Source organism: Phyllostomus hastatus, unplaced genomic scaffold, assembly GCF_019186645.2.
Source record: "Phyllostomus hastatus isolate PE091 unplaced genomic scaffold, TTU_PhHast_1.1 phas_scaffold_93, whole genome shotgun sequence".
In the NCBI taxonomy this organism is placed as follows: Eukaryota; Metazoa; Chordata; class Mammalia; order Chiroptera; family Phyllostomidae; genus Phyllostomus; species Phyllostomus hastatus.
In genome coordinates, this window is record NW_025334042.1 from 21760858 (window position 1) to 21785245 (window position 24388).

The 24388-nt window shown below is 55.5% G+C and overlaps 1 protein-coding gene across 5 annotated transcripts; it reads right to left on the minus strand.

Annotated features, from left to right (window-relative positions):
- Window positions 1-584: 584 nt before the first annotated feature.
- ASIC1 (acid sensing ion channel subunit 1) lies at window positions 585-24180 on the minus strand. 5 transcript variants are annotated; one of them, XM_045829468.1, is made up of 12 exons: window positions 24124-24180; window positions 22922-23299; window positions 22067-22262; window positions 6308-6458; window positions 5556-5683; window positions 5114-5267; window positions 4690-4746; window positions 4074-4227; window positions 3562-3653; window positions 2986-3065; window positions 2779-2883; window positions 585-2625 (listed from the first exon to the last, which is right to left on the minus strand). In XM_045829468.1, the coding sequence occupies exons 2-12, from the start codon at window positions 23281-23283 to the stop codon at window positions 2521-2523; spliced, it is 1584 nt and encodes a 527-aa protein (XP_045685424.1). In that variant the 5' UTR covers window positions 23284-23299; window positions 24124-24180; the 3' UTR covers window positions 585-2520. The 5 variants fall into 5 exon arrangements, with proteins under 5 accessions (XP_045685424.1, XP_045685425.1, XP_045685423.1 ...); XM_045829469.1 differs by having other exon boundaries at window positions 5114-5264; window positions 22922-23334; XM_045829467.1 differs by having other exon boundaries at window positions 22922-23334.
- Window positions 24181-24388: the final 208 nt, after the last annotated feature.

The window sequence follows — 24388 nt, forward strand, 5'->3', positions numbered from 1 at the left end:
TCCTTCTCTTACTGCTATAAATCCGAGGGACTGAAGAGGAGAACACACTGTTTATTCTGTTTTACAAACGCAAAGCTGAACTCCGAGAGTAAATGACTTGGCAAAGGTCAACCAACAGGTTAGCAGTAAAACCAAAGCCTACAATCCAGATCTGGTTCATACGTAGCCCGGAGCTCCACAGGTAAAAGTGCCTCAGTAACTACCTCACTAGAATGTCAGTCCAACCTATTCCCTGACTTTCAACCTAACCTGCTTCCAGATTTTAAGTTTATTTTGAATTTTGACCCTGCTTCCTCTCCAAAGAATCCTGCGTGCTAGGACTTCTCTCTGGGATGTTTGTTGCCTTTGACCCCTTTCTCTGTCCAGGGGTTCAGGCCATTCCTGGTGTGATGGCCAGTCTGTCTCATCCCAGTAGGACCGAGCCTCCTTATTCCTCCTCTGATTATCGGTCCAAGCTTTGGCCCCAAACCGAGCCTACTTCTAGGCACTTAATGAGAAGGCCTAAGTACTATTCAGATAAGAGAAGAACAACACTGAAGAGGAGATGGTTGAAACCCAGTTTATTAGACCAGAGGCATGCGTCACCCATAGCCCTGCCTGCTGTTCTCCAGCCGATGCACACCCCTTGGCCTTGCTCCTGCTCCACTCTGTAGAGGTCTTCTCTCTAAGGAACTACTTACTGGAACTAAGAGTTCCCAAAGATCCTATAGCCTCACTCTGCAGCTCCAGGTCAATGCACAGGTGACCTGCCACAGGTCCTGTTCTGAGGTTGGAGACCTAGAGATAGCTGAAGGCCTGGGAAGAAGCAGGGCCCTGGCCTGGGAGGACTGTCTGGTGGAGGGGGTACAGCAGGCCCTCTAACTCCCTCACTTCTCTTTAAGGTAGGAATAGCTTTCAACTTCCCCTCTCTTTCCTCCCACTACCAAATGGTACCTCACCAGGAAATATAAGTGATGGGCTTGGGTATCAGGTGAGGAAAGGGGGCTGGGCACCTAGAAAGAGGGAAAGGCCACTGACTGAGGACTGCAGCTTCTGCCAGTCAGCATTCCACTGCTTCACCTGCAGAAGTCACTGATCCATAGTTCCCTCAGTCTTTGAAGCCCTTGGCTTGATGTGAGAGCAGATCTCCATCCCTTGGGTGGGGGTTCTCTCTGTACCAGTCCCATCCCTTGGGAGGCCACAGGCAGCCAGACAAAGGGATTGGGATGGGTGGAGAGGGAAGGGAATGTTAAGGCTGCAGGGAGGACAGAGGATGCCCAGGTTGGAAGGAGAGGGTGAGGCCAAAAGAGGCAGAGCTTGTGATTCACAGCTTCCTTTATGTCGCCACCAAGACAGTGCGAAGGTTACAATGCGCATGTCGTCTCCTTGTGCTTCTCAAAGGGATGTGTGTACACAGTACAGACACCAGGGGAGAGAGTCCAACTCTTTATACAGGTGAAGGCATTCAGAGACCAGGGAGAGAGCAGAAACACAGGAAGGGGTACTTGGGGTGGGAGGATGGTTCTTAGAGACAAAAGGGGATGGGGCAGAGACAGACAGAGTTAGGGGAGAGTATATACAGAGATATAGCAATATAGAGTCTATATCACATAGAAATAGAAAATGCAGATGAGGTTGTTGAGAAAAGCAAATGAGTTGGGGAAGAGGACTTGGGACAGTTCCATAAGAAAATTTATGGATGTGGCCCTCTGCAGGGGCCCCTGGGAGTGGGACCAGTGAGATTAGGCACCAGTGCCCCTCTCCCTGAGCTGGAAGCCAACCAGCTGGATCTTGTATGGGATGGGAGAGGAAGGCTTCCTCTTGGGGATTTCTCTCTAGCAGCTCTGAGATGGGAATATCAGGATGTGGCCTACAGCACCAGGGCCACATTTTGTCCCCATCTCCTTCAGGGAGTCCCCACCCCCACCTCCCTAGTGACTTCACATGCTGTGGGGGGGGGGGGCAGAGACTAGGGCCTTAGTTCCTACCTAGAGACTTGGGGTTGGGGAATGGTCACTGGGCTGAGAGGGTCTCTTAAGGCTGGGGAAGTCCCCCACCACCACCACTATCCCTCCCCTTCAAGGTACATTCTCTGGTTTGGGGCCAAATTATGGATCTGGAGGATACCCACCCCCACCACCACTAGGAGGGGCTTTGGTGACTGGTGGCAGCAAAATGCAGGTGGACACTCAGATGACAGACAGCCAGACAGACAGCCAGACATAGAATTCAGGCTGGGAGCCGGGGGAGGCAGCATGGAGCAGAGAGGAGTAGCCTGAGGTCACTTGCCCAGTTCTCTCTTTTTAGTTTCTTTTTTAGATTAGTTTTGTTAAAAATAAAAAGAATGGTATAGAGACAGGGAGAGGACTCTATGGTCAAGACTCCGTCCTCACCATAGACAAGAGGAAAGGACTGCCCAGAAATGGGGGCTGCCTTGGGAGGGGTGAATGGTTCCCCAGGGCAGATGTAGGGGCAGCTGGGGGCCCCCCTTGCTCTCCTAGCTCTCCCCATCTAGGCCTTTGGTACAGTGGCCTGCAGGGCTCAGCAGGTAAAGTCCTCAAAAGTGCCTCGGGCCGGATGGTGAGGTAGGATGTTGGCAGCATACGTCATCCCGGCAGGATGGCCCCGCAAGCTCTCACAGGGGTTCTGGGGGAACGGCACAGGACAGAGACTGGTTATTGACAGGTGTCACTAGGGCTTGGGGGAGGCAAAGGAGTAAAGGTGGCAAGGGGCGTGGTCCAGGGGTGGTGGTGGGGGTAAGGGCTGGGCCTGGAGGGTACCCCTCTATCACTCCCTCACGTGTCTCTTGACGTCATCCAGGCTGAGGGCCACACCCTTGTCTGCGCTGCTCCTTTTGGCCTCCTTCTGGCACTTCCCTCGTCTGCACAACTTGTGCTTAATGACCTGGGATGTGTCGGGTGGTGGGTGGGTTTGCAGGCTGCCTGGGACACCACCATCCCCGACCGCCCATCCACGGCCCCACCCTGGTGCCCCGCCCCCGCTTACCTCGTAGGCATAGTCAAAGAGTTCCAGCACTGTGAGAATGCTGGCCCCAATGAACAGCCCCATCTGGCCCCCAATGTCACCTGCAGGGAGACACAAGGAGGTCAGTAAGGTCAAGACACCATGGGAGCTGCAGAGTCCACTGGGACAGAGGCAGGCCATTTGTAATTGTGAAAGGATCAACAGCCTTTCTATGGAAGGAGGGCAAAGTGATTCTGATGGGGTCTTTATTTCCTTCTCCATGCTTTTGTGTTTTTTCTACTTTCTAAAATCAAAAGGTAATATTCAAAAAATTGTATATGATATACCCCAACACTTACTCTTTAGACAGATTTTCAAGGGCATATGAAATAGTCCTCCATTCATGCCCACAGGCCTATCTCTTCCACTTGGCCTTTAAGAGAAGGCTCCACTCCCTCCCTTCACCAAATACCAAGACAGCAGAACTTGGGGAAAGGCCCCTGGGGATGGCTGAGGAGGAAGAGCTCATGGGACAGAAGTGAGCAGCTTGCTTTGGGTGGTGGGGTGTCACACCATGCCCATGACATGGGAAGGGGACAGGTGCCATCAGCAGCTCACCCAGGAGCCCTGCAATCTCATAGGCCTTCTTCTGCTCAATGGTCTCATAGTTGAGGACTTCAAAGAAAATGTCCAGCACCAGGATGTTCTCCCTGCAAAGGGGGAGGAGACCTAGGTTTAAGTCACATCTCTGTCCCTTACTAGTCTGGTGACCTTAGTAAGTTATCCTCTCTGAATCTCAGTCTCCATATCCATCAAATGAGATGCTGATGGGGGTACCTGCCTTTTAGGGGTGTTGTGAGGATTAAATGTGATGGCATGTACAGAAAGACAGTCCACACACTAGCGAGTGTGAGGTGATCCCAGTTCCAGCAAGGAGAATGAAGACAGGGTGAGGGGAGGAGGAGAGAGAAAGAGGCGCTTCCCCTACTTGTTTAGCCTTGATCTTTCCTCCATGCCCCCCCGCCACCGCAGGTTCAACTTCCTCCCATCTGCTGGCTCCCGTGGAAGCCTGCTGACTCCCTTCACGGTCCCAGCCCAGCAGCCCCACCCTTCACTGTCAGAGCCCTTACCCTATGTACTGCTCAGACTTGTTGAACTTCTTGGCCAGGTACTTGGCTGATGCCTTGCTGGGGATCTTGACCATGGACAGCTCCTTGCCATAGCGGGTCAGATTGCAGGGCATTTCACACACACAGTACTCCTGGTCCTTCTCCACCAGGAAGTCTGTGCCCAGCCAGGTGAGAGGCGCCAGTTGAGTGGTGCCCTCTGTCAGCACCTCCCCAACACGCACATTCTGGCTTTGCCCAAAGGAACCTCGGGCCCCCTTCTCTTTTTTGGACCTGTCCTTCACCTCAGCCCTGAGCCCACCCTATGTTGATCCTCACCCAGTCTCCCCATGGGTATGTCCTGGTCCTGTATCTCCTTCCCTCAGAGTCCTCGGGGGTCAACCAGCTCAGGTGCTGAGGAGAGAGGGTGAGGGCCCCTCCCAGGTGGCCCCTGTCCATTTTTCACAGGGGCCTCTAGAGATGCTATTCCCAACCTCGCTAAAGTCAGGCACAGGAGAGTTCAGGTGAAGCCTGATCCAGGAGTTATTTGAAGCTTCTTGGAGCTTGGTATGAAACCCCTGTGCATGTGGCTGGCAGCCTCCCTCCCCACCGCAGACTGCTCCAGGACAGGGGTGCTCACCCAAGGCGGGATCCGCACACTCCTTGTACTGCTCTGGAGTGCAGTATGGGGCATCCCCTACAGAGGAGAGAAGACAGTGGTGCAGGATGAAAATTAAAGGGCTCTTGTGACAGTGGTTGTATCAAAGGTCTAGACGGAAGCTGGGAGAGTAGGAGAAGGTAGGACTAGCTGGCTCCCAATCTGTCTTGGAGGTGACCCACCCCACAGTCCATCCCTTCTGGACCCTTCCCACCCGTCCCTATGGGCACAGGCAGGAATTGAGGTCAGAGACAGATGGGTATGGAACGGGGCTGGAGCTGGGGCAGGGAGAAGCCAGCTGGTCTTGTTTCCATGTGGGGGGAGGTGGATATGCCTGGGGAGCTGGCAAGGGGCAGTGCAGGCTGAGGGGCCCCCGGCCTGTTGTTCGGAGCTTCGGGGGCCTGACCTGGCATGTGCACCATGCGGCAGTTACAGTTCTCTACCAGGTAGCGCGTCTCACAGTCGATGCGGCAGGCGGTAATGCTGTAGGAGTCGAAGAAATCCGAGTCCATGGTAACAGCTTTGCAGGTACCCCAGGGCGGGGGCAGGTAGATGAGCTGCTGGGAGAGCCGGGGAGCTGGGGGGTGTGGGGACTTCTTCCCAAGTCACCTTGATGGACTTCTTTGACAAGATGCAGAACTCAGGAATCCTGTCCCCTCTCCCTCCACAGCCTCTGAGGGGCTCAGAGTTTAGAAAGCGTCCCCATTTTTAAAGCTCACTCGTGCTTCTTACTAGTCAAATCACTACCCAGGTCCTGGCTCATCTGTCCCTCTCATGAGCCATTGCCTGCCACTCCATCCTGACCCCTCCACACCCCACCCCAGACCGTCCTCCGGTGGCCCTCTCACCCGCTGCTCCTGGCAGGCCACAAAGGTCTGGAACCCCGGGGCTACGCCGAAGCCCAGCTGGTCAATGAAGGGGGGTTCATCCTGACTGTGGATCTGCACTTTGATGCCCGCTTCAAAGGATGTCTCATCTGGGAAAATGAGGAGAGCAGGGGTGTCGGGAGGGCTCCTGACTCCCAAACCTCCTCCAGAGCTGGGGACATCCCGCCTCTCCTGGGAATAAGCACAGCATACACTGGGACTGGGGGGATTTGTTTAGGGGGGCCCAGCCCACCCCGAGCTTCCTTCTGGGCTCTCCAGCCCCATGCTGCCCTGATGGCCCCTGTATCCTGCGCACTTCTTTTCATACCTGGCTTTGGCTCTGCATCTTGGTGCTTCAGATTCTCTCACACTGCCTCAGACGCTCTCCATTTCTCCCTCTCCTTTTCTCCCTTCACCCCCATCCTTCTCTGCCCCAAGGCCCCTGAGACCTGACAGACGGCAGGCAGCCCGAGAAGAGAGTTATTTATAGAGCAAGTGGTGGCCAGTGATGGAAAGGGACGGCTGGTTACCTTGGAGAGTAACTGAGCCAGGAAGGGGGAGCCCAAGAAATGTGAGTGTGACAATCAGGTAGAGTCAGAGAAGGAAACGGCGAGATGCTGGGAGGAAGGGAGAGAGCCCAAGGCCTGCCTCAGGCCCCACAGTGGAGCCCAGCAGTCTCCTGCCAGCGGTTGAGGCCTAGCAGCCAGGGAAGGGGCCCCTCAGAGGGGACATACCGGTCTCTCCCCACACAGGCAGGTACTCGTCCTGCTGGATGTCTAGCATGATCTCCAGCCCATTGCCCGTCCCACCCTTCATGGTCTTCAGCAGTGGACGTCCATCTCGGCCCGAGTTGAACGTGTAGCACTTTCCATACCTCGTGAAGACCTGGCAGGGGCAGAGCGAAGAGCCTGAGGGTCCTGCTGGCATCCCCTGGACCCACGGGGGGCTGTCTCAGGCCACCCCACAGCTGCTGGAATCACAGCACCCTTCAGGATTGATTCCTCCTGGGTGGCCCCTTCTCCCTCCGTCTTCCTTCCCACCCACTCTCTGCCCTTCTCTGCCCTGCTGTGCGCCCTGGAAAGCAGGCTCCTGTGGGGTGCTTCTGTGCCACCCGGACAGCTCCTGGTTGGGTTTGGCCAGTGGGAGGCGTGGGTCAGGGATCCTCCGGCAGAAGGAGGGAGAGGTGGGGCACTTCTCCTTCCCCACGCCCGGTCTCTGAGAGCACCCGGGGAGCCAGTCCTGCGGGAGGGCTCCCGGCAGGCCAGCTGCCTCCCCATGCTCTTGGGCCTGTGTGGCAATCTCCCACTACCGCCTGGTGCCTCCGGCCCCCTTTTCGGTTTCCTTAACTCTACCCAAAGCTTGGTAAGCAGTCCCTCTGCTACATTCTTTTCAGTTACATTATCTGAGTGACGGTCTTTTACCTGCTGGGGCCCTGACACACACACACCTCCATCACCAGGACCCTGTCACAGTTGTACCGCTGGATTTCACCCCAGGCGTCTGAAATTCTTTCCTCAAGACCCTCTTCCAAACCAAGTTGAACTTTTTAGTTTCCTGCAGCCATCAGCGCCTTATGTCCATCATTGTCCCAGGTGCCATACCAAGGTCCCTGCTCACCCAAGCACCACAGCTCTCTTAGCAGTGGCGCTGAGCGCCCGCGGCATGCGCAGTCAGCAGTGCCCGAGCCGGACCAGGAGGTCCTCCGCAGAGCGCTCCGCCGGGGGCAGCCTCCCCACCCCATGCCCCAGAGCAGCCCATACCACCACCGAAAGGAGTGAACAAATTCTTTATGGCCCTTTCTCCACAGCTTCCCTGAATGCCTCCAGGTTCCCACGGATGGGGTGTGTTTTACTGCTGCTGCTGGTGATGAAGTCCACAGAGTGAGTCATAGATTAGTACGCACACACACTCAGCCCAGAGAGAAAGACAGACGGAGTGTCACACCAGGCTGGCGCCGCAGGGGGAGAGGGGGTTACTGAGAAACAGAGTTCTTGCTCCCTTCCCCTCCAGGAAAGAAAACATGCTGTCCCCCATTTGGAGGGTGAGGTCCCAAGGTGAGGTAGGGAGAGAACCCTGACAGCTCCTAATCCCCTCCAGCCCCACTCCTGGGCTTGGTGGTATTCAGTCACAGGTCCTTCCATCCGAGGGGTGTGAGGGACTCTGGTGGCTGAGGTCTCCCAGAGCTCTGGCTTGCCCTGGCCACCGGCCGTGCGCCCTGGGTGGACTGCTGCTGCCATCTTGTGGTTCTGGGTGAGCAGTGTCTGCTCTACCCTTAGGCCCAGAGGAAGCCGGGTGGATCCCTTTGGGGGTGTTTCTGTAGGTCCTGGCCTGTTTGAGGTCCAGTGGACCAAACTTCCCAGTCCCTGTCTGTCTGCGGTCAGTCTACAATGCACTGATATGATGACACCCACCCACTCCTGCCCTAAGAAGGAGCTTGGGGACTAACGGACAGGTGTGTGGGGAAGGAAGACGGCATCTGGCACCTGAAAAGGGCAGGAGAGGAGTCAGGTCAGACAGAACTGGAAGCTGAACTGGGGAAAAGATGGGATGCCACTTGGTCCCTCAGCAGGAAAGGCCTGAGACTCTAGAGTGGCAAGGCATGCAGAAGGTTGACTCCCAATGAGGACTTCCCCGGGAAGAGGGTCCCTGGCCACTTACAGCTGGGGAGGGATTTAGAGGAGGCGTGGTATTCTCCCTCGGGTGCACAGCACATGCAAACTCGCTGTAGGAGGAGCACCGGGAGATCACGGGAGGGGACGGTAAAGTCCCCAATACCACAGCTGCTGTGAGGGGGTGGCGATAGAGACAGGGCTGTCCCCGCCCCTCCACCTCTCTTCCACGCTCTCCTCCGGCACCTCTAGAAACCTGTGGCACCTGCCCCAGCTCCAGTCCAGGCATAGGCAGCCACCAGCAGGTCAGAGGTTGACCTCAGAGATGGAGTAAGGTCCAAGGTGCAGCTGAATCACAGGGGGTCTGGACATGCTTGGGGGTATTCAGGGAGACACCAGGGGCCCCTGGGCAGCGACTAGTTACTAACTAGCATGGACGTATTTCGAGATTTTAACAGGAATAACAGTGCTGGGAACAGCAGCCCAGCTCCAGACCCTGGAGCTCCCGGGTGAGCCGTGGCCAGGCCTTTCTAGACATGACAGGGAGGGTGCATCGTTCAGGTAAGGTCGGGGGTGGGGGAGCAGGACCCGCCAGCCCCAGCCCCAGAAAGTGATGGTCAGGGTGAGCCGTGGCAGACACTCTCGGGGTGCCATGCCAGGCATGGGCCCCCACTCACCACTGAGAAGTTGTGAGGGCCACAGGGCCCCCCGCAGTAGGAGCAGTAGAGCAGCATGTCCTCCAGCTGGTGGCAGGAACGATTGTAGAAGCGGTGCAGGTTAAAGGGCTCCCCAGAGAAGGCTTCCGGCCCTGGGGGGGCGAGGGGCACCCCGGGGTCATCACTTTCATCCAGCCCCAGCATGGGGGCCAGGTAGAGCAAGTCAGGGTAGCTGAGCTGAGACAGCCGCACAGTATTGGTGTTGCAGAAGGTGACCGCTGGGAAGGCCAGCTCAGTGGTGGCCACCTCGTCTAGCAGAGTCACGTGCGGGTAGCTGAGGTAATAGGCAACGCGGTCTCCTACCTGGCACAGGAAGGCACCCAGTGCCAGGACAAAGGCCACTGCCCACAGAGCCTGTCTCAGCCCTGGACCCTCTTCCACGAAGATGTGGCTGGCACCATGGAGGGTGCAGCTGTTGGCAAAGGCCACCAAGTCCACGGGCAAATCATCCCCTTCCCTGGCCTCCTCCCTAGCTGCCTTGTTTTCCTTCTCTTCTTCCTGTTCTTCTGATTCTGAGCTGTCTCGCTGCTGCCGCTGGTGGGGACCCCAAACATCTCCCAAAGGCCCTGGGGCGCCCTTTCCAGAGGAGAACGACACAGAGCAGAAGATCTGGATTGGCATCTTCTCCAGGGACTTCCCGGCACCAGCAGATCAGCAGGAGAAAGGGGAAGATGTGACCCTGGGCAGGGTCCGGTGGGGCCAGCCACCCAGCCCTGCTGCCAGGTCTTTGCCACCAGCTGGCCGGCCGTGTCCTTTCTCACCAGGGCCTCTGTGGCAGTGTGGCTGAGATGGGCGGGGCGTGGAGAGGAGGACCAACCCGCCCTGCTAGGGAGGGCGGGTGTCCTGGCTGATGAATAATTGATGGCAGTGGGAAAGGGAGGCCGATGGAGAGGAGGGGGCTAGTGCCTCTTTCTTATCACCAGCTCTAGCAGAAAGGAGAGGGCTGAAGACAGAATGGAAACTTGGAAAATCCTAGGGGCTTCTGGTACCCACCTCTCCAAGTGAGATGGGACCTAACAGTCCTTTGCTCCCTCTGCCAAGCCAGCAACAGTCCTGCTTCTCCCCCATCACACACACACACACACACACACACACACACACACACACTCAAGTTCCTCTCACCCTCTGATCTATTCCTCAGTATGCCCTCAGCCTTCCCAGCCCAGTTCAGGGTCCTCTCCCTCATCCCCACCTGGTCCTGCCCCTGACACGTCTGCGCCCCAGCCTCTCTCGGCACTCTCTCAGACCTCTAACTCCTCTCCAGTCCCCGACTCAAAATGCCCCAGTTATTTCATTGACTCCCCAATTCTCCCAATACACTCTTATAACCCAGTTCTCTTCTAATTATCCCTTTGATTCTCGGTTTCCTTTCAATCACTGTCCTGGCCCCAATTTACTTTCAGTTACTTCCTGAACCCCTAATTCTCCTGCAGTCACACTCCCTTGACTTCAAGTTTCCCTCCAGCCAGTCAGTCCCTGACCCCATTTCTCCTCCCCTCGCTCCCCCGACCCCTCTCTGCTTCAAGTCAGCACCCTCCCCCATGCCGAGCTGTACTTAGGTCACCTTCCCCTCTTCCACTCTCTTCTGTGGCTTGGGGGGCAGCCCAGGTTCCATTAGCACAGGTCTCTGACTGACCACAGACTCATTTATGGCCAGTTCCTGGCACTGGGGGGGGCCCCATCTCTTGCAGCAGAAAAGCTTCCTGACAGATCACTGCTCCCCATCCCAGCTTGCCCACCCCTAACAGTGCAGCAGAGGAGTTTGAGGAATTTTCTTCTGGTGGGTGGAAGAAACTGAGATCAGAACAGACAGGGTCCTGGGTCAAATGGAAAGTGCTGGGAACCAACCTGGGTACCCCCCAAAAAAACCCTCAGCTTCACAGATGCCTCCAGCCCCTCAGTCTCTCAGGCTCCCCATGCCCCCAATTTCTCATTCCCTTCCCCCAGGCCCCCGGCCCCTCTGTGGGCTCTGATTACTCAGGGCCACTGGTTGAGGAACTTGAGCCAGCAGCCAAGTCTCCAGGGCCTAGAAGGTGACCTGAGCGAGGGAGGGAGGGAGGCGAAGCATATTAACCCTTCCTCTGCGGGGGCCAGGGGAGGAGCAGCAGGGGTCAGACAAGCCTACTTGGGTCTTACCACTCCTTACCCATCCCACAGCCCCAGGTCCTCCTCCCCTCCCTCTCCTCCTCTCCTATTCCTCTCCTCCTCTCCCCTCCCTCTCGCTCCCACACAGCTTCCCCTCTCCATTTGCATGCAAAGACCCTGGAGCATGTTGAGCAAGGAAGGCAGGGTGCCAAGTCCTAGCAGAACTGACTGATGAGGGACCTTTGGCCTCAGTTTTGCTGCCAGGGACAGCGAGGCCCCAGAGAAGAGCAGCCTTTGAGATCTGGCCCCTCTCCACCCTCACGCCATCCCCCTCAGGCTGGCCTCCTCCTCTTCTGCCTGAACAGCAGCCCCCATCCCTGCAGTTTCTCCCCCCCCCACCCCGCCCCCATGCTATGTAATTCTGACCATTCTCCTGTTTAAAGACCTTCTCTCACTCCCCAGCGCCTCTTGGTAAAATTCAGCCCCAACCCCATAGGCCTTTGTAATTTATCTTCCAGCCTCATCTCTCCTTCACCTCAGTCCATCGTCGAGCTGCCATGCCCTTCTCCTATTCTGCAGGCATACTAGACTTATCCATAGTTTCGTGCTTTCCCTGGACTCCATCTGGAGAACTTCTAGTCATTTTTCAAGACCTTACTCATACATTACCTCCTCCAAGAAGCCTTCCATGACTTCACAGGGCATAGTTAGTGGCCACCCCCTCCCCCCAGGACCAGACTGAAAGGTTCAGTTTTGCTCAAGGCCCTCCAGGCATGAGTAGTGCCCCATAGTTCCTGAGGACAAGGACTATGAGAATGAGCAGGGCCCAGGGACCAAGTGGAGAGACAGGAACCGAGAAAGACCAGGAATACCATGGGCAACCAGAGATAAAAAGATGAAGAGAGGAGAGAGAGATCCTCACATTCAGCTGTCGTCCTCATGCCTTCCCTATATGAATTCACGGGTTTTTTTCCTGTTTCCTGTCCCATGCGCATTTTCACCCTGACTTCAAGACCTCAGCTGTCAGGCTTCACACGTTCTCAGGATGTATTCCAGAGGTGAGTTCCAGACCCGGGTTGGGGGTAGGGCCAGCCTAGGTTGAGGCTTGGGCTGGGGAAGCTACAGCTGCCTATGCTCCTTGCACCCACTAGAGGGCACTGTCCGCCTCCCGACTTCCTGACGGGGGAAGTAGATTGGACTCTCAGAAGGAAGAAACTAAGGCAGAGGAAGCGTCCATGGTGGGGGCCTTACAATTGAGGACAGCAAATCTGGACACCTCCTCCCCACACCAATACAAAGACCCACGCCACACACCTACACATCTCAACACACAGCCCTCTTGTGGGGCAGCAAACACAGCACACACCCTAACCACACTCCCTTGTGCATCTCTAATATGCTCTCCTGCCTCAGCTCCTTCGAGTAGACAAATCCAATTTTCCACAGTAATGGAGCGTGGGGGCAGGCCGCACACACACAGGCCCCCAAGCACACACAGAAGGCCCCAGGAGACGTGCCCAAGCAGGCCCACATGCAGAACAACTCAGTCCCGAACCTCTGTTCAAGGACGCTGCCCTTGCCCACGGCACTTCCCAACCAGTACTTCTCACCTGTGTGTGGTCACTTAGTGGTTTCTGCCTTTGTCTACATCTCTCTCTGAACTCCAGCCACTGCTCACATTTGTGGAATGTTTCTCACTTTTCAAACAGTATCTCGTGGGACCCTTACACAGCACAGTGAGACAAGCAGGTGAGTGACTTCATCCTCATGTGGTGAACGAGGGAACTGAAGCACAGTGACCTCTTCGAGTCTCACGGAGAGTGCACAGTGGGCTGGAGACCAGAATCAAGTTATTCTTTTCTAAATCCCTTTCTTCATCCTTTCATTGACTCATCAAGTATTTCCTGAGTGTCTACATGCTAAGGACACAGGGAGAACAGATAAAGGACTGGGGTCCTGCCCCATGGAGCTTGCTGTCCAATGGGGGAGACAGACATCAGCTTTTTTAAAAAATCACAAAAATAAATAGTTACAATTATTGTAAAGGTTATAAAAAACTATGGTTTTATGGTGAGTGAATGATAGGGAATCTGACCCAGCCTGGGTAATCAGGAAAGAAGAGATGTTTGAATTGCAATCTAAAGAACAAGGAGGAGTAATTAAGTAAAGGTCTGCATGGCGGGGGGGGCGGGGGGGGACGGGGGGTGGTATTACAGAGAGCAGAGTCTACACCAAGGCCCTGAGGGGAGAGAGCTCCCAGAGGAGGACATAGCAGGGTAAACACAGGCTGGAAAAGCTGGCAGGACGCAGACCCCTCAGGCCTTGAAGGTTGTTAGCAAGGATTCTTGTCCAAGGACAATGACAGACTCCCTATGGAAGGATTTCAAGTGTTTTGAAGAGACCATCAGGGAGAATCAGAGGGATCACTAGAAGACCTGTTAGGAAGCCAGGTTCGGGTAAGGCATGGAGTGGTGGGGTGGCTTGGAACAGAGTGACAGGGTGGAGATGTTCAGGAAGCAACAATGACAGGTTCTGTTCAGGGAGGTGAGGGTGATGGAGTATCAGGGATGAATTCTAGTTTGCATAAGCGAGTGAATGATGGGGTGGCTCTCTAGATCAGAAACACAAGTAAAGGACTACTTTGGGAGCTTAAGATGATGAATTTGGCTTTCACACACTGGCTCTTGGAGCCTTGGGGACGTCCAAATGGAGATGTTAAGAGAGAAATTGGCCAATGGGACTGATGCTGAGAGGAGAGAGCTGGGCTGAGACACACACTTGGCGGTGGTCAGTGTGTAGATGGGACGAAGTCACGAGTGAAGATGAGCATGCCCCAGAACAGAATATAAAGTTAAGAAGAAAAATAGAAAGGAAAAAGGCCTGATTTTGTAATATCTACTAAAGCTAAGCAGAATCCTGACCTATGACTTAACAACAGCCTAGTTGTACATCCGAGAGAAACAAGTGCACACATCAACCGAGAATGAACAAGAATGTTCATAGTAGCTTTATTTACAATAGCCCCAAACTAGCAACAACTACAATGTCCAGTAGAAGGAATAAATAAATTATAGTAATGAGATGCTGCATAGCACTGAAAAAGAACTAACTACTGCAACAGACAATAATGAGACTAAATGTCACAGACATAAGTATAAGAAAAAAACCTACCAAAGTGAATATACTGTATGGAGGGTACATATATTTTAGGAAGTTCAAGGACAAGTGAAACTTCTCTATACTGACAGAAGTTAGAATAATGGTTAATTTTTATGTGGTGGTATTCACTAGGAAGGGGTCTGGAGGAACTTTCTGAGGTCCCAGAAATGTTTTACACATTTATACCAATGTACGTACATACCAGTGTAATATGTGAAATATTCAATTGTAAGCTACACGAACACAAAAAAATTCTAATGAAAAATTCATTGAGTTATACATTCAATCATACCCCTCGTGATTTAAAAGAAGAGGAAGGTTTGAGTAGTGCCAACACTTAAGGATCAAATAGAAGAGAATAAACTGGCAAAGAGACAGAGAAGTAGTGGCTATTAGATAAAGGAGGAAAACAGAAAGTAAAGGAAAGTCATCAAACAGAGAGTCATCAGGAAAGAGGAGAGTTGAAAAAAGAGGCAGTGGTCCACTATTTTGAGAGTTATTGGGAGACTGGGGATAAAAATACGTGTGTAGAGTTTGGCACCATGAGGGTTGCTTAGCTACAACCATTTTGGTGGAGTGCTGGCGATGGGGAAAAGGCAGCCTGAGTGGATTAGAGTTAGGGATGAAAAAGTAGCCCTGGTTGGTGTGGCTCAGTGGATTGAGCGCCAGCCTGTGGACTGAAAGGTCACCAGTTCGATTCCCTGGCAGGGCACATGCCTGGGTTGTGGGCCAGGTCTCCAGTTGGGGGCATGCTGCCGATCACACATGCTTCTCTCCCTTTCTTTCTCCTTCCTTTCCTCTTTCTAAAATAAGTCTTTTTAAACAAAGAAAAAAATGAAGACAGTGGAATATATACATCCCTTTTAAAAATTTTGTCTGTAAAAGGAAGAGAGACATCATGTGTGGGAGTTGGAAGGGGCTGCGGAGTTCAGACATTTGTATTTTGGTTTGTATCTTAACCTAAAGCTTGATGCATAGTAAGTGCTCACTAAGTGTTAGCTGTTGTGATAGCCACGTGATTCAGGATGGGAGAATCTTAAGCACGTTTCAGTGCCAATAGGAAGGTTCTACCAGAGACGGAGAGACTGACTGCAGAGGAGGGAGAGGCAGGGCCTCTGGGGGAAGAGTCCTACAAAGGTAGAAGGAGATCTGATGGAAAGAAGAGGTTGAGATTTCGGTCTTGAGAAGATGGATGTTCCCCTCCGGGTCTTGGTCCCCAGAGGAAGTAGGAGACCTTGTCTAAGGCTGCCCTCTTCTCCAAGGTCATCTGCTGCGAGTGAGAAGGGGGCTGGAAGGGTGGACCTTTGAGAAGTGCGGAGAAGTTTGCAGTGACCACTGAGGACAGCAAGTTGACTGGGAAAACCCAGTGGCGGGGGCGGTGGTGGGGGGGCGCCAGGCAGCACTTTGGGCCCATTTAAGGCTGTTGGTCATGAACACAGTGCAATTCCTAGCCGGTCTGTTGCGTGACTTTCTCTGGTAGAGCCGGGCCGTCCTGAAACCACCCTGGGGAAAGCAGTGGTGGGTGGGTTCATCTAAGGCTGGGCTTGGCCAAATGGTGCAGCAAAAAGGCAGAGGAGTCAGAAGACTTGGCACACGCAACCTGAGGCTGGGGTTCCTTCTCCTCTGCATCCTTTCTTCCCTTCCTGCATCTTTACACAGTGTGGGACGATGGGGAGCCCGGAACACCCTTCACCACCACACACCTCACTCTCACTCCTGTCGTCACGTACAAAGAACCTGGGCCTAGATGATCTGAAGTCAAGGTCTTGCTCTGTCATTTACTGGCTGTGTGACCTCAGGCAAGTCACCCAACACTTCTGAGCCTCACTATGCTCATCTTCCAAGTGAAGATATTAACATCTTCCCTCTCTCCAAGAATTATGAGCATCACACCAGCTAAAGGAAAAGGAATGTGTATGTTGCAAAGTGAGACTGAAAAAGAGAGGATTGATTTCGCCAGTATGTGCTCTGCACGCGACCAGGGGCTTGCCCACACACAAGCCGTCTCCCACAGCGACGCAAAGCGAGCCGCAACGCCCCGTGCACATCCGCACACGTCCACTTCACCCCCGTCTACATCCACAGCCTCCCACTCTCAGACATGCACGTGGAGGGGCATGCATGCTTGCAGCATGGGGCACACATGCAGGGAGCGTGTCGTGAGGGAATCTGAGTTGGATGCTGTCCACGGTCAAGGCCACTGCAGCAGTCTCTCCCCTAGGGATGTTCCTAGCCTGGTGCGATGGTGCGACACACCAGTTAGGGACACACACCCACTAAGCCACACAGCCCAACCTCCCAGGCCACCAGGACTGCCACACGCATGGAGGGGAGGCAGATGAGAGGGGCGGGACAGGGTTTTCTCCCCATGAACTCATAGGTGTTCAGAACAATCACAACTTGCCCTTCTTTTACTTCAGGAGTGGCCTTGGAGAGCCCGGGGAGGCAGAATCTCAGTCCTCACGCTTTCTTTAGGGAACTTTCCCTTAAGGTGAATAAACGGCAGCTCCACACTCATTTAAAATTGTTCCGTGAGGAAGATTCTGCTGCATGTATGCAGGATGGTCAGTACTGCACATGCATTTTACACACGGGCCGGCATGGGCTTAGCCGGAGTCCCTGAGGCTGACGGAGGGGCTGCCCATTGGCAAAGAATAATTTAACAATCCACAGAGAGCCCCCTTTCCTCACAGGAAATTGGACCTGGCAGCTCAGAAATGGAGCAGATGAAAGTATGCCCAAAATAGAACCCAGGAGTGCCAGCACCCAGCCTCATCCTCCATGAGAACTAGGTACCACTTCTCATTCTTGCAGTCTCCTTCCCAGTTTTGCCTCCCAGGATCCCCACGCAAGGGTCCTGACTGGATGGTTTGCAGCCAGAGGGTAGAGGCCCTGGAGCAGCCCCCTCAGACATACAGTGAGGGACACACTAAAGGGCCTGGCCAAAGGCAGGCAATGACCCATCCTCTTGCTGGAGAGGACTGGGCTGGTCACCTGATGGGGGAGAAACCACACGTTCTGTGAAACTGTTGTTTCGGAATAGCTGACCTGGGCTGGGAAGATGGGAAGGACTCCACCGAGGTCGAGGCTCCTCTCATCCCGGCACGTCACTCCGTGCTCCCAAGGCTTCTGCTAGCACCGCCCACTCTCTCAGCTCTGAGCCTGCCTGGGCACTGCCCTTCACTCTAAGCTCCCCGAGGCCTTCCTGTTCACCACCCACTGTGGCACCCGGCATGGGCCTGACACTTAGAAGGGCCTCTGTCACAGGAGTAAATCAAGTGGAGATTGACACACCTCCTGTCTAGTATTTAGCCTCCATCACCACTACCCCAGAGCTGAAACTGTCTTCCACAGAGGTGAAGCACGCTCAGAGGCCACTTCCACAGCAGAACCATCCACCTCTCTGCAGGCCTCCCCTCCACTTCCTGGAGGCACACCAGGTGCAAAAGGGCCCTACCTTCCAGTTGCCCAAAGGATGGAGCAGGAGAAAGGCCCAAAGCTCAGAGGTGCTCCTCCTCCCCACCGGCAACTCCCTGCTCTGTCCCCTGAGGCACTAGGTTACTTACATCAATGTCCTATTACTTTAGCCAACAGCCAGGAGATCAATTAACTTAGAGTAGCCTCTTAGCTGACTGTAGTCTGAGAGAGGGGTGGAGTCAGAAGTGACAGGGGAGGGAGGGAGGGAGGAGGTGAGAGAGGAAACCAAGTCAGCAGGAGGGTGTGTGTGTGTGTGTGTGTGTGTGTGTGTGTGTGTGTGTGTGTAAATGTAGGAGAGGGGGAAAGGCAGAGAGAAAGAGAGAGGGCGAGCCCAACCTAGGGTCCCCTGGGTTCTTGCAACTGGCCCTCCAAGGGGGAAGGAGAGAAGGGCAGGATAAGGCTGGAGGAAGTATCTAAGAGCCTCTAGGTCCGGGGTGGCTCTCCTTCAAAGTCAGCTCTTCACTCCGGCTCTCCTGTCCCTCTGCAGTCCATGCGGGCTCCCTGGTCAGAGCCCTCCTTCGCCCATGAGGGGGCTGCCCACGACCCACTCTCCTCTCTCCGTGCGGCAGTCTGGGCAGCCTTTCTCCTCAGCAGCCCTGCCATTCCCTACCTAGCTGGGGGAACAGACCCAGGTAGTAACGTTGGGCCCTCCAAGGGACCCCTGGTCCGAGCTGCTCCGGGGTGGGGGGTGTGGGTGTGAGGGGTGTCAGCGAAGGGGCAGAGCTGGCCCCGGGGAAAACACAGCTCCCTGCTAGTCTGGCTCCCTGGGGCCTGCCATCCGGCTCTGTTGGCTTTAAGATGACCTCTCTTTCCCCTCTGGGTCGCAGAATCACCCACCCACACCCATCTCTTATATCAGCACTCCACTCCCAAAAGTGCTCCAGAAGACTTCCGTCCTCCTGCAGAACCGCAGGGGGATTTCTGCATCCCCCACTCCACTCCAAAGTCCTGGAGGACTCCCATGGACCCCTCAGGGATTTCTGTCTCCCTACCCCTTGTCTCCCAACTCCCTCCCCTTCCGAGGGAGAATACTATCCCCATTACACACCCACCCCTAGGGTTTTCAGTCTCTGCCCTCCCCTTCCTTCTTTTCCAGGGTCCAGAAATGAATTCTGCTTCTCTCTCCCCCAGGCAGAGGCTCTGGGACTCAGCTGGAGGAGGGAGTGGAACGGGGCAGACTGGGCAACCATCTGCCAGCCCCCTCCCTTCGGTGCTGCTCAGCATTCTAGCCACATTGGCGCTCCCATTGCCAGGGACAGATAAGGTGCAGCTGGAGGCTGGCACCAGCTGCGACTGTGCTCACTCCCCCCACCCCCCACCCAGACACGGGCAGGCAGCTGCGCCCCAAGGCCCCCTCCACGGAACCCCTGCCCTGCCTCTGTCTGGGTGGCATCGAGGTGGGGTGGGAGAGTGGAACCTCAGACCCTTGGTTGTCCTGGCAACCAAGCACCCCACCATGAAGGGAAAGAGGAGGTGGCCAGGGTCTTGTGAGGGGTTCTCTGGTTGCTCTTTTGGTAGCTCAGGAGACAGTTCCTGCGGCTCACCCAACAGAGCTGCTGTGGGGATATTCTCACCGTCACCCTCTGCCTCTTCAGTCCCAAACAGTTTCTGACCAATTCCTCCCTGATTTAGCCCAGGCTCCCCATATTCACCCCCACCCTCCCAAGCTGACTCGGCCACTGCTGGGGGATGGACCCAGCAAACACTCTGTGACCACTGTCTATCCCCTGAGGTTGAGCTGCTCTTGGAAGCACAATGCGGGGGATGCTTATCTCCCCAGGGGGGCCGGGGACTTTCAGGGACCACAGTATACTGTTCCTGTGCCCCCCAAACTGTCCCCTGGGACCATACATACCCTCGCAGACCCTCATACAGTCTCACACCCACACACCCTCAAAACAGCCTCTTACAGGCTGGATGAGGGCTGTCCTTTGAAACCTCCAAGAGTCCATGTGGCACCCACACACACTATATTCTGCAAACACCGTGAGCCGGGGCTTGGGCCCCCAGCTAAGAACCTCTGTTCTTGAGGTGGCAGAAGGTGCCAAGATGGTCTTCCTTAAGCTCTGACCAGACACAGATGTTTTCCATCAGTGCCACATCTGTCTGGGGGCTAGACGCACGTCTTCTGGTCTGGCAGAGAAGGGCAAGGATGACGAGGCAGGTGTGCACTCTGAGACCAAGGAGAGGAGAGAGAAGGTGGGGCACTGGGCGAGGAGTGTCTGTGCCCCTCAGAACCAGGGAGCTAGAGGACGGCCAGAGCCCCTCTCCACCGGGAGAGATCAGACGTGGACTCACAAAGTTCCCACCATGGAGGAACATCCCTCCGGGAAGAGGTGGTCGAGTTCCTGACGCAGAAAGGAGTGGGCAGTGAGGTCAACCGGAGAAGGTGGAAGGAGGGGCGGAGGGGCTGAGGGGCTGGGGTTCAGCCAGGTCAAGTGTCAGCTCTTGGACGCAGATTCGGAAACAACAAAAAGCTGGCCTTCCCTGGCAACACAGACCAAGAGGTGCCAGTGTGGGGCCCGCAGGCCCCTACCTAGCCTGTGTATCTCTCTCCAGAACTTTCTGAACCAATCATATCTCCACCTGACTGCTTAGAGTCATCCCCTCTGACAACCCAGAACAATTACATTCCAGTGTCTTCATTTCCATAAACCAAACATGTCTTAGCATCACCACTTGGAGCCTCTCCAGACAGGAGAAACAAGTGGAGCAACTGAACACTCTCTATGGACAAACTGTACCCGCATTTTATACCCGAGCCCACTCCCAGGTCGAGCCAAGCAATGCCCTCCCTCCTCCAACACTACAAACCACCCAGGCTGATGGGTCTTCTCCGTCTTTCTGGGTAGGCCCGCCCGCTCATGTGTTGAGCATGTTGCAGAGGAGGAGGGCCTTGGCCTTCACTTCCACCTCCACCTACAGTCCTACTAGTCTTGAGAGCACAGTTGGTGAGCCTGGGAACCCTCTGGTCTTGGGCTCTGGGGAATCTAAGACCCTCCTGTTCTGAGGAAGAAAGTGGTTTTTGCATCCCTTTAAACTCCCCATCCATTTGGTTCAGCAAGCAGAGTGCCCACGTAACCTCTGCAGGGTTGACAAAGGCTCATGAAACCAGTCTACAGAGCAGGGCTTTAAAAGACTGGGAAGTCTTGTGTAGCAGCAAGAAAAAACAAGCACGGAACCACGGCTCCAACCTTTCCACACAAACAAATGCAGTGCATGCTCCCATAGTGCTGGGAGGAAGCAAGCAAGGGAGGGGGAGCATGGGCAGGGGGACAGGGGGTGATTCTTACAGTGGAGAATCAGGGGCAGGCATGGAGAACAAGGGGCCCCTGGGCGAGGCTAGGTTTCCAAACAGCAAGGGCCGGAACTGGAAATAGGGGCAGCAATGTTAACAAAAAGAGCACACTGCATTGGGACTTAACGAGACACAGGTTCTAATCCTGAATTTGTCGCTGACCAGCTCTGAGAGACAACTCATTCCACCTCTTAGTTTTTGTATTTGTAAAACAGAGATGACATTGCTATTTATCCAGGGCACTGGAGGACAGTCTAGAAAGCATTCTGAAGAATTACAAGCATCATCTTCTCATTTGATGTTATTTTTCACACATGGCCCCAGGTCCTCTGGTTCCTTTCCAGCCTCTGTCCAATTCTAACCGCTCAGGAACCTGTATGACTTGCTTGGGATCACCTGGTGCACAAGATGCCAGTCAGTGCCCCTAACCCTGGCTGGGGTGCTGGCTTTGAGGCAGCCCCACCTATGGGGGGGGTGTGTCTATGGGGCATGTCCATTTAAAGAAGCAAAGGGAGCTTTCAGTTCAGCGGTGACTGTGTACCCCAAATCATCTCTCCCTCCTCAGACCCTGGCTCTGTGGCTCTCAATGGCAAGGGGGTAACCCAGCTGGACAGTGTATGTGTGCCTGTGTGTATGCGGGGGTGGAGGGGTGGCACCGATGGATTTACCTGTCTGGCTATTCAAGGGAAAAGCTTCTCTTACTTTTCACGTTTCACAGTGCTTCTCAAACTTGAATTCAAATCACATAGGGATCTTGTTAAAATGCGGATTCTGATTCAGTAGTGAGGTGGTAACGTCTGCATTTCTTTCCAGCTCACAGCTGACGGCCCTCAAACCCTCCCCAGCTCTGACACCTGTGGCCCAGAAAGTAAGTTTGAAGGGGTCAGGGCTGCCCCAGGCTGTGCTGGTGTCCGTGTGTGTGTTGTGCACAGGGGCTCTCTTTGTTACCGTCACGGACACGGGGCCGAGGCTCTAGCCCTCACGCTGAGCGAACGCACCCCTATGCTGAACAAAGTCCCTTCCGAGCGCCAGGGACTCGCAGCTTCCTCTCCCCAGAGGGACAGGCAGGATGAGAGGCCCACCTGCTCCTAGCCTCCCCGTCCTCTGGGGGCCTGGCTGACACACGGCCGCGCCAGGGGACTCACTCACCACCTTGAAGTCTTCTGCGCTGCAGACCTCCCCCCGGAACTGGCAGGAGAGCAGCATGTCTCGAATGTCATGCCCCGCGCGGTCGTAGAACTCGCGCATGTTGAAGGGCTTGGGCTTGAAGCTGCGGAAGTTGGCCTTGTCCTGCAGTATCTCCAACTGCTTCTCATCTGCCATCTGCGTGTCCGGTATCTCATACCTGGAGCCGGGGGTAGGGGGGCAAGGCATGGATCAGCACGACCTTCCGCTCCTGTCTCCCCCCATTCGGCCTACCCCCATATGCAGGCCGAGTCCCATATGCAACCCCGAGGGGATAGGGAGGAGGGCAGCGCACAGCTCTGGGGCCAAGCCTGGGCCCAGGTACAGGAGAGAGCAGGGCATGTCCAGACAACCCTCCCCATGGGATCTGAGATGACAGAAGGATCTGCAGTGGCTGCCTAGGAGATGAGCATCTCAGCACGAGGGTCAGAGTAGGGTGGTGGAGAGATCACAGCAGGAACCATGGCTTTTATACTATAGTTTCTACCCTTCAAAGACAGTCTGTCCCCATCCCCCAAGTGAGGAGAAAATCAAGACATCGTGGCAGGAAGGTGGGCAAAGGTCACTCTGTAGAGGTTGGTGATGTCTCACAGCTCAGACTGCTTAGGGGCGGAGCTGTTTGGGACCATGCTGGGATCAGAGATTGGCACCCCTAGCTGAGTGCTCGGCAGAGCCCCAATTCCTTTGCTGTGAGTGGCAGACTTGGCAGGGACTGGAGGGCGAGGTTGTCTGGGCTTTATGGGTTTGGGCTCCGTGTTTGGGAGCAGGGGTACCAGCAACTCTAGGGGCCCAGCTGGGGGATGGGTGGGAGCCACCCACCTGTTGTTGAGCAGGGCCAGTAGCTCCCCAGCATGGTACAGGTCATTCTTGGAGACTTGGCTGAAACGGAACTCGTTGAGGTTGCACAGCGTGACAGCAGGGAAGGTGAGCTGGGAGGCAGCCACCTCGTCCAGCTTGGTGACGTGGTGGTAGTTGAAGTAGTACTGCACACGCTCCGTGCACACACACAGCAGCACAGCCAGTGAGCCCAGGAAGCACAGGGCCCAGAGCGCCCGCTTCAGGGACAGCCGCTCGTAGGAGAAGATGTGGGCCAGGCCGTGCAGCGTGGAGCTGCTAGCGAAGGCCTGGATGCTCACCGGCTGGACGCCACCCACCTCTTCCTCCTCAGCCTTCAGTTCCATCCTGGCCAAGGGGATCCTGAGGGAGGGAGAAGGAGGGAGGCCGCCTTTGTCCTGGAATGACAGTACACATAGGGTCCCTCCAAATGTGCCTGCCTGGAATCTCCATCTCTAGAGGTCATGGCCTCTGGGGCAGGAGGCTTCCCTGGTGTGCCCAGTCCAGAGGGGGCTGGCCAAAGGACACACTCCCAGAAGAGAGTTCCTCCAAATGCAAGAGTACCCGGTGGTTAGCTCAGGCCGGGAGAATGTTTTCCCAAGGAAGCTTCCCCAGCCAGAGGGGACCCCAGATATAGTCATCTGAGGGCGAGAGGGAAGTCCCAATGTTTCCACAGGCAGGGACAGGAGTTCCCTCCAGATGTGGGGTCACTCTGGGACAGGAATGTCCACCCCATCCTGGAGGCGAAGACTCCCCCATATGGGTTGAACCTGGGGTCAGAAGCTCCTGGTCAAGGGTGTCCCCAGGACTGCACTACCCCCCCCATTAAACCTGGACCAGAAAACCCCCAGGGAGGGTAGGAAGGGGGCCCAGCTGGAGCGCTCACCTGCGGACATCTCTAGTTCTCTTAACCCGCAGGCTGTATGTGTGTATGTTGGGGTGGAGGTGAGGGCAGTCTGAGGTGGATGCATGGGGGTGGGGGGGCGCGGTTCCCTATGACAGCGAGCTGTCCCCGCCCCGGACGCAACAGCCCTCCCTCCTCCAGTCCAGCTTCTGGAAGCAGCCAGATCCCCTACTCGGCCCCCGCCCCCCTCCCCAGCCACCGAGCCACCCCAGCAGCTGAGAAAAGCAAGAGGGGAGAAAGTCCTGGCTTTGGGGACCAAAGGCGGGGGGGATCATAGACCCACCTGAAGGGGCTTCGGGAACCCAGCAGGCGGCAGCGGGTCCTGGGGCGCGGGGCCGGACACGGGCTCAGCGCCGAGCCGCGGAGGGGCGCATGGCCCGGAGCGGGAGCCGGCGGCCGACGCGGCACGCCGCGCAGAGCCCTGCAGGGAGCGGCCCGGCCGGCCCGGCTCAGCTCGGCTCGGTCAGCCCGCCCGCCCGCGAGCGCTCGCTGGCTCGCCTCAGCTCGGTCCGCCCCAGCTCGGCGCGGTGCGCGGTTCGCGGTGCTCT

Bases quoted from the DNA above. Each gene is read 5' to 3' on its own strand.
- ASIC1 (XM_045829466.1), bottom strand. From the start codon at position 9,519: ATGCCAATCCAGATCTTCTGCTCTGTGTCGTTCTCCTCTGGAAAGGGC. The intron at 5,265-5,555 runs GTGAGAGGGCCA...CTCTCCCAGCAG, and splicing joins TGGCCTGCCAGGAGCAGCGG to CTCATCTACCTGCCCCCGCC. The intron at 3,066-3,561 runs GTGAGCTGCTGA...GTCTCCCTGCAG, and splicing joins TGAGATTGCAGGGCTCCTGG to GTGACATTGGGGGCCAGATG.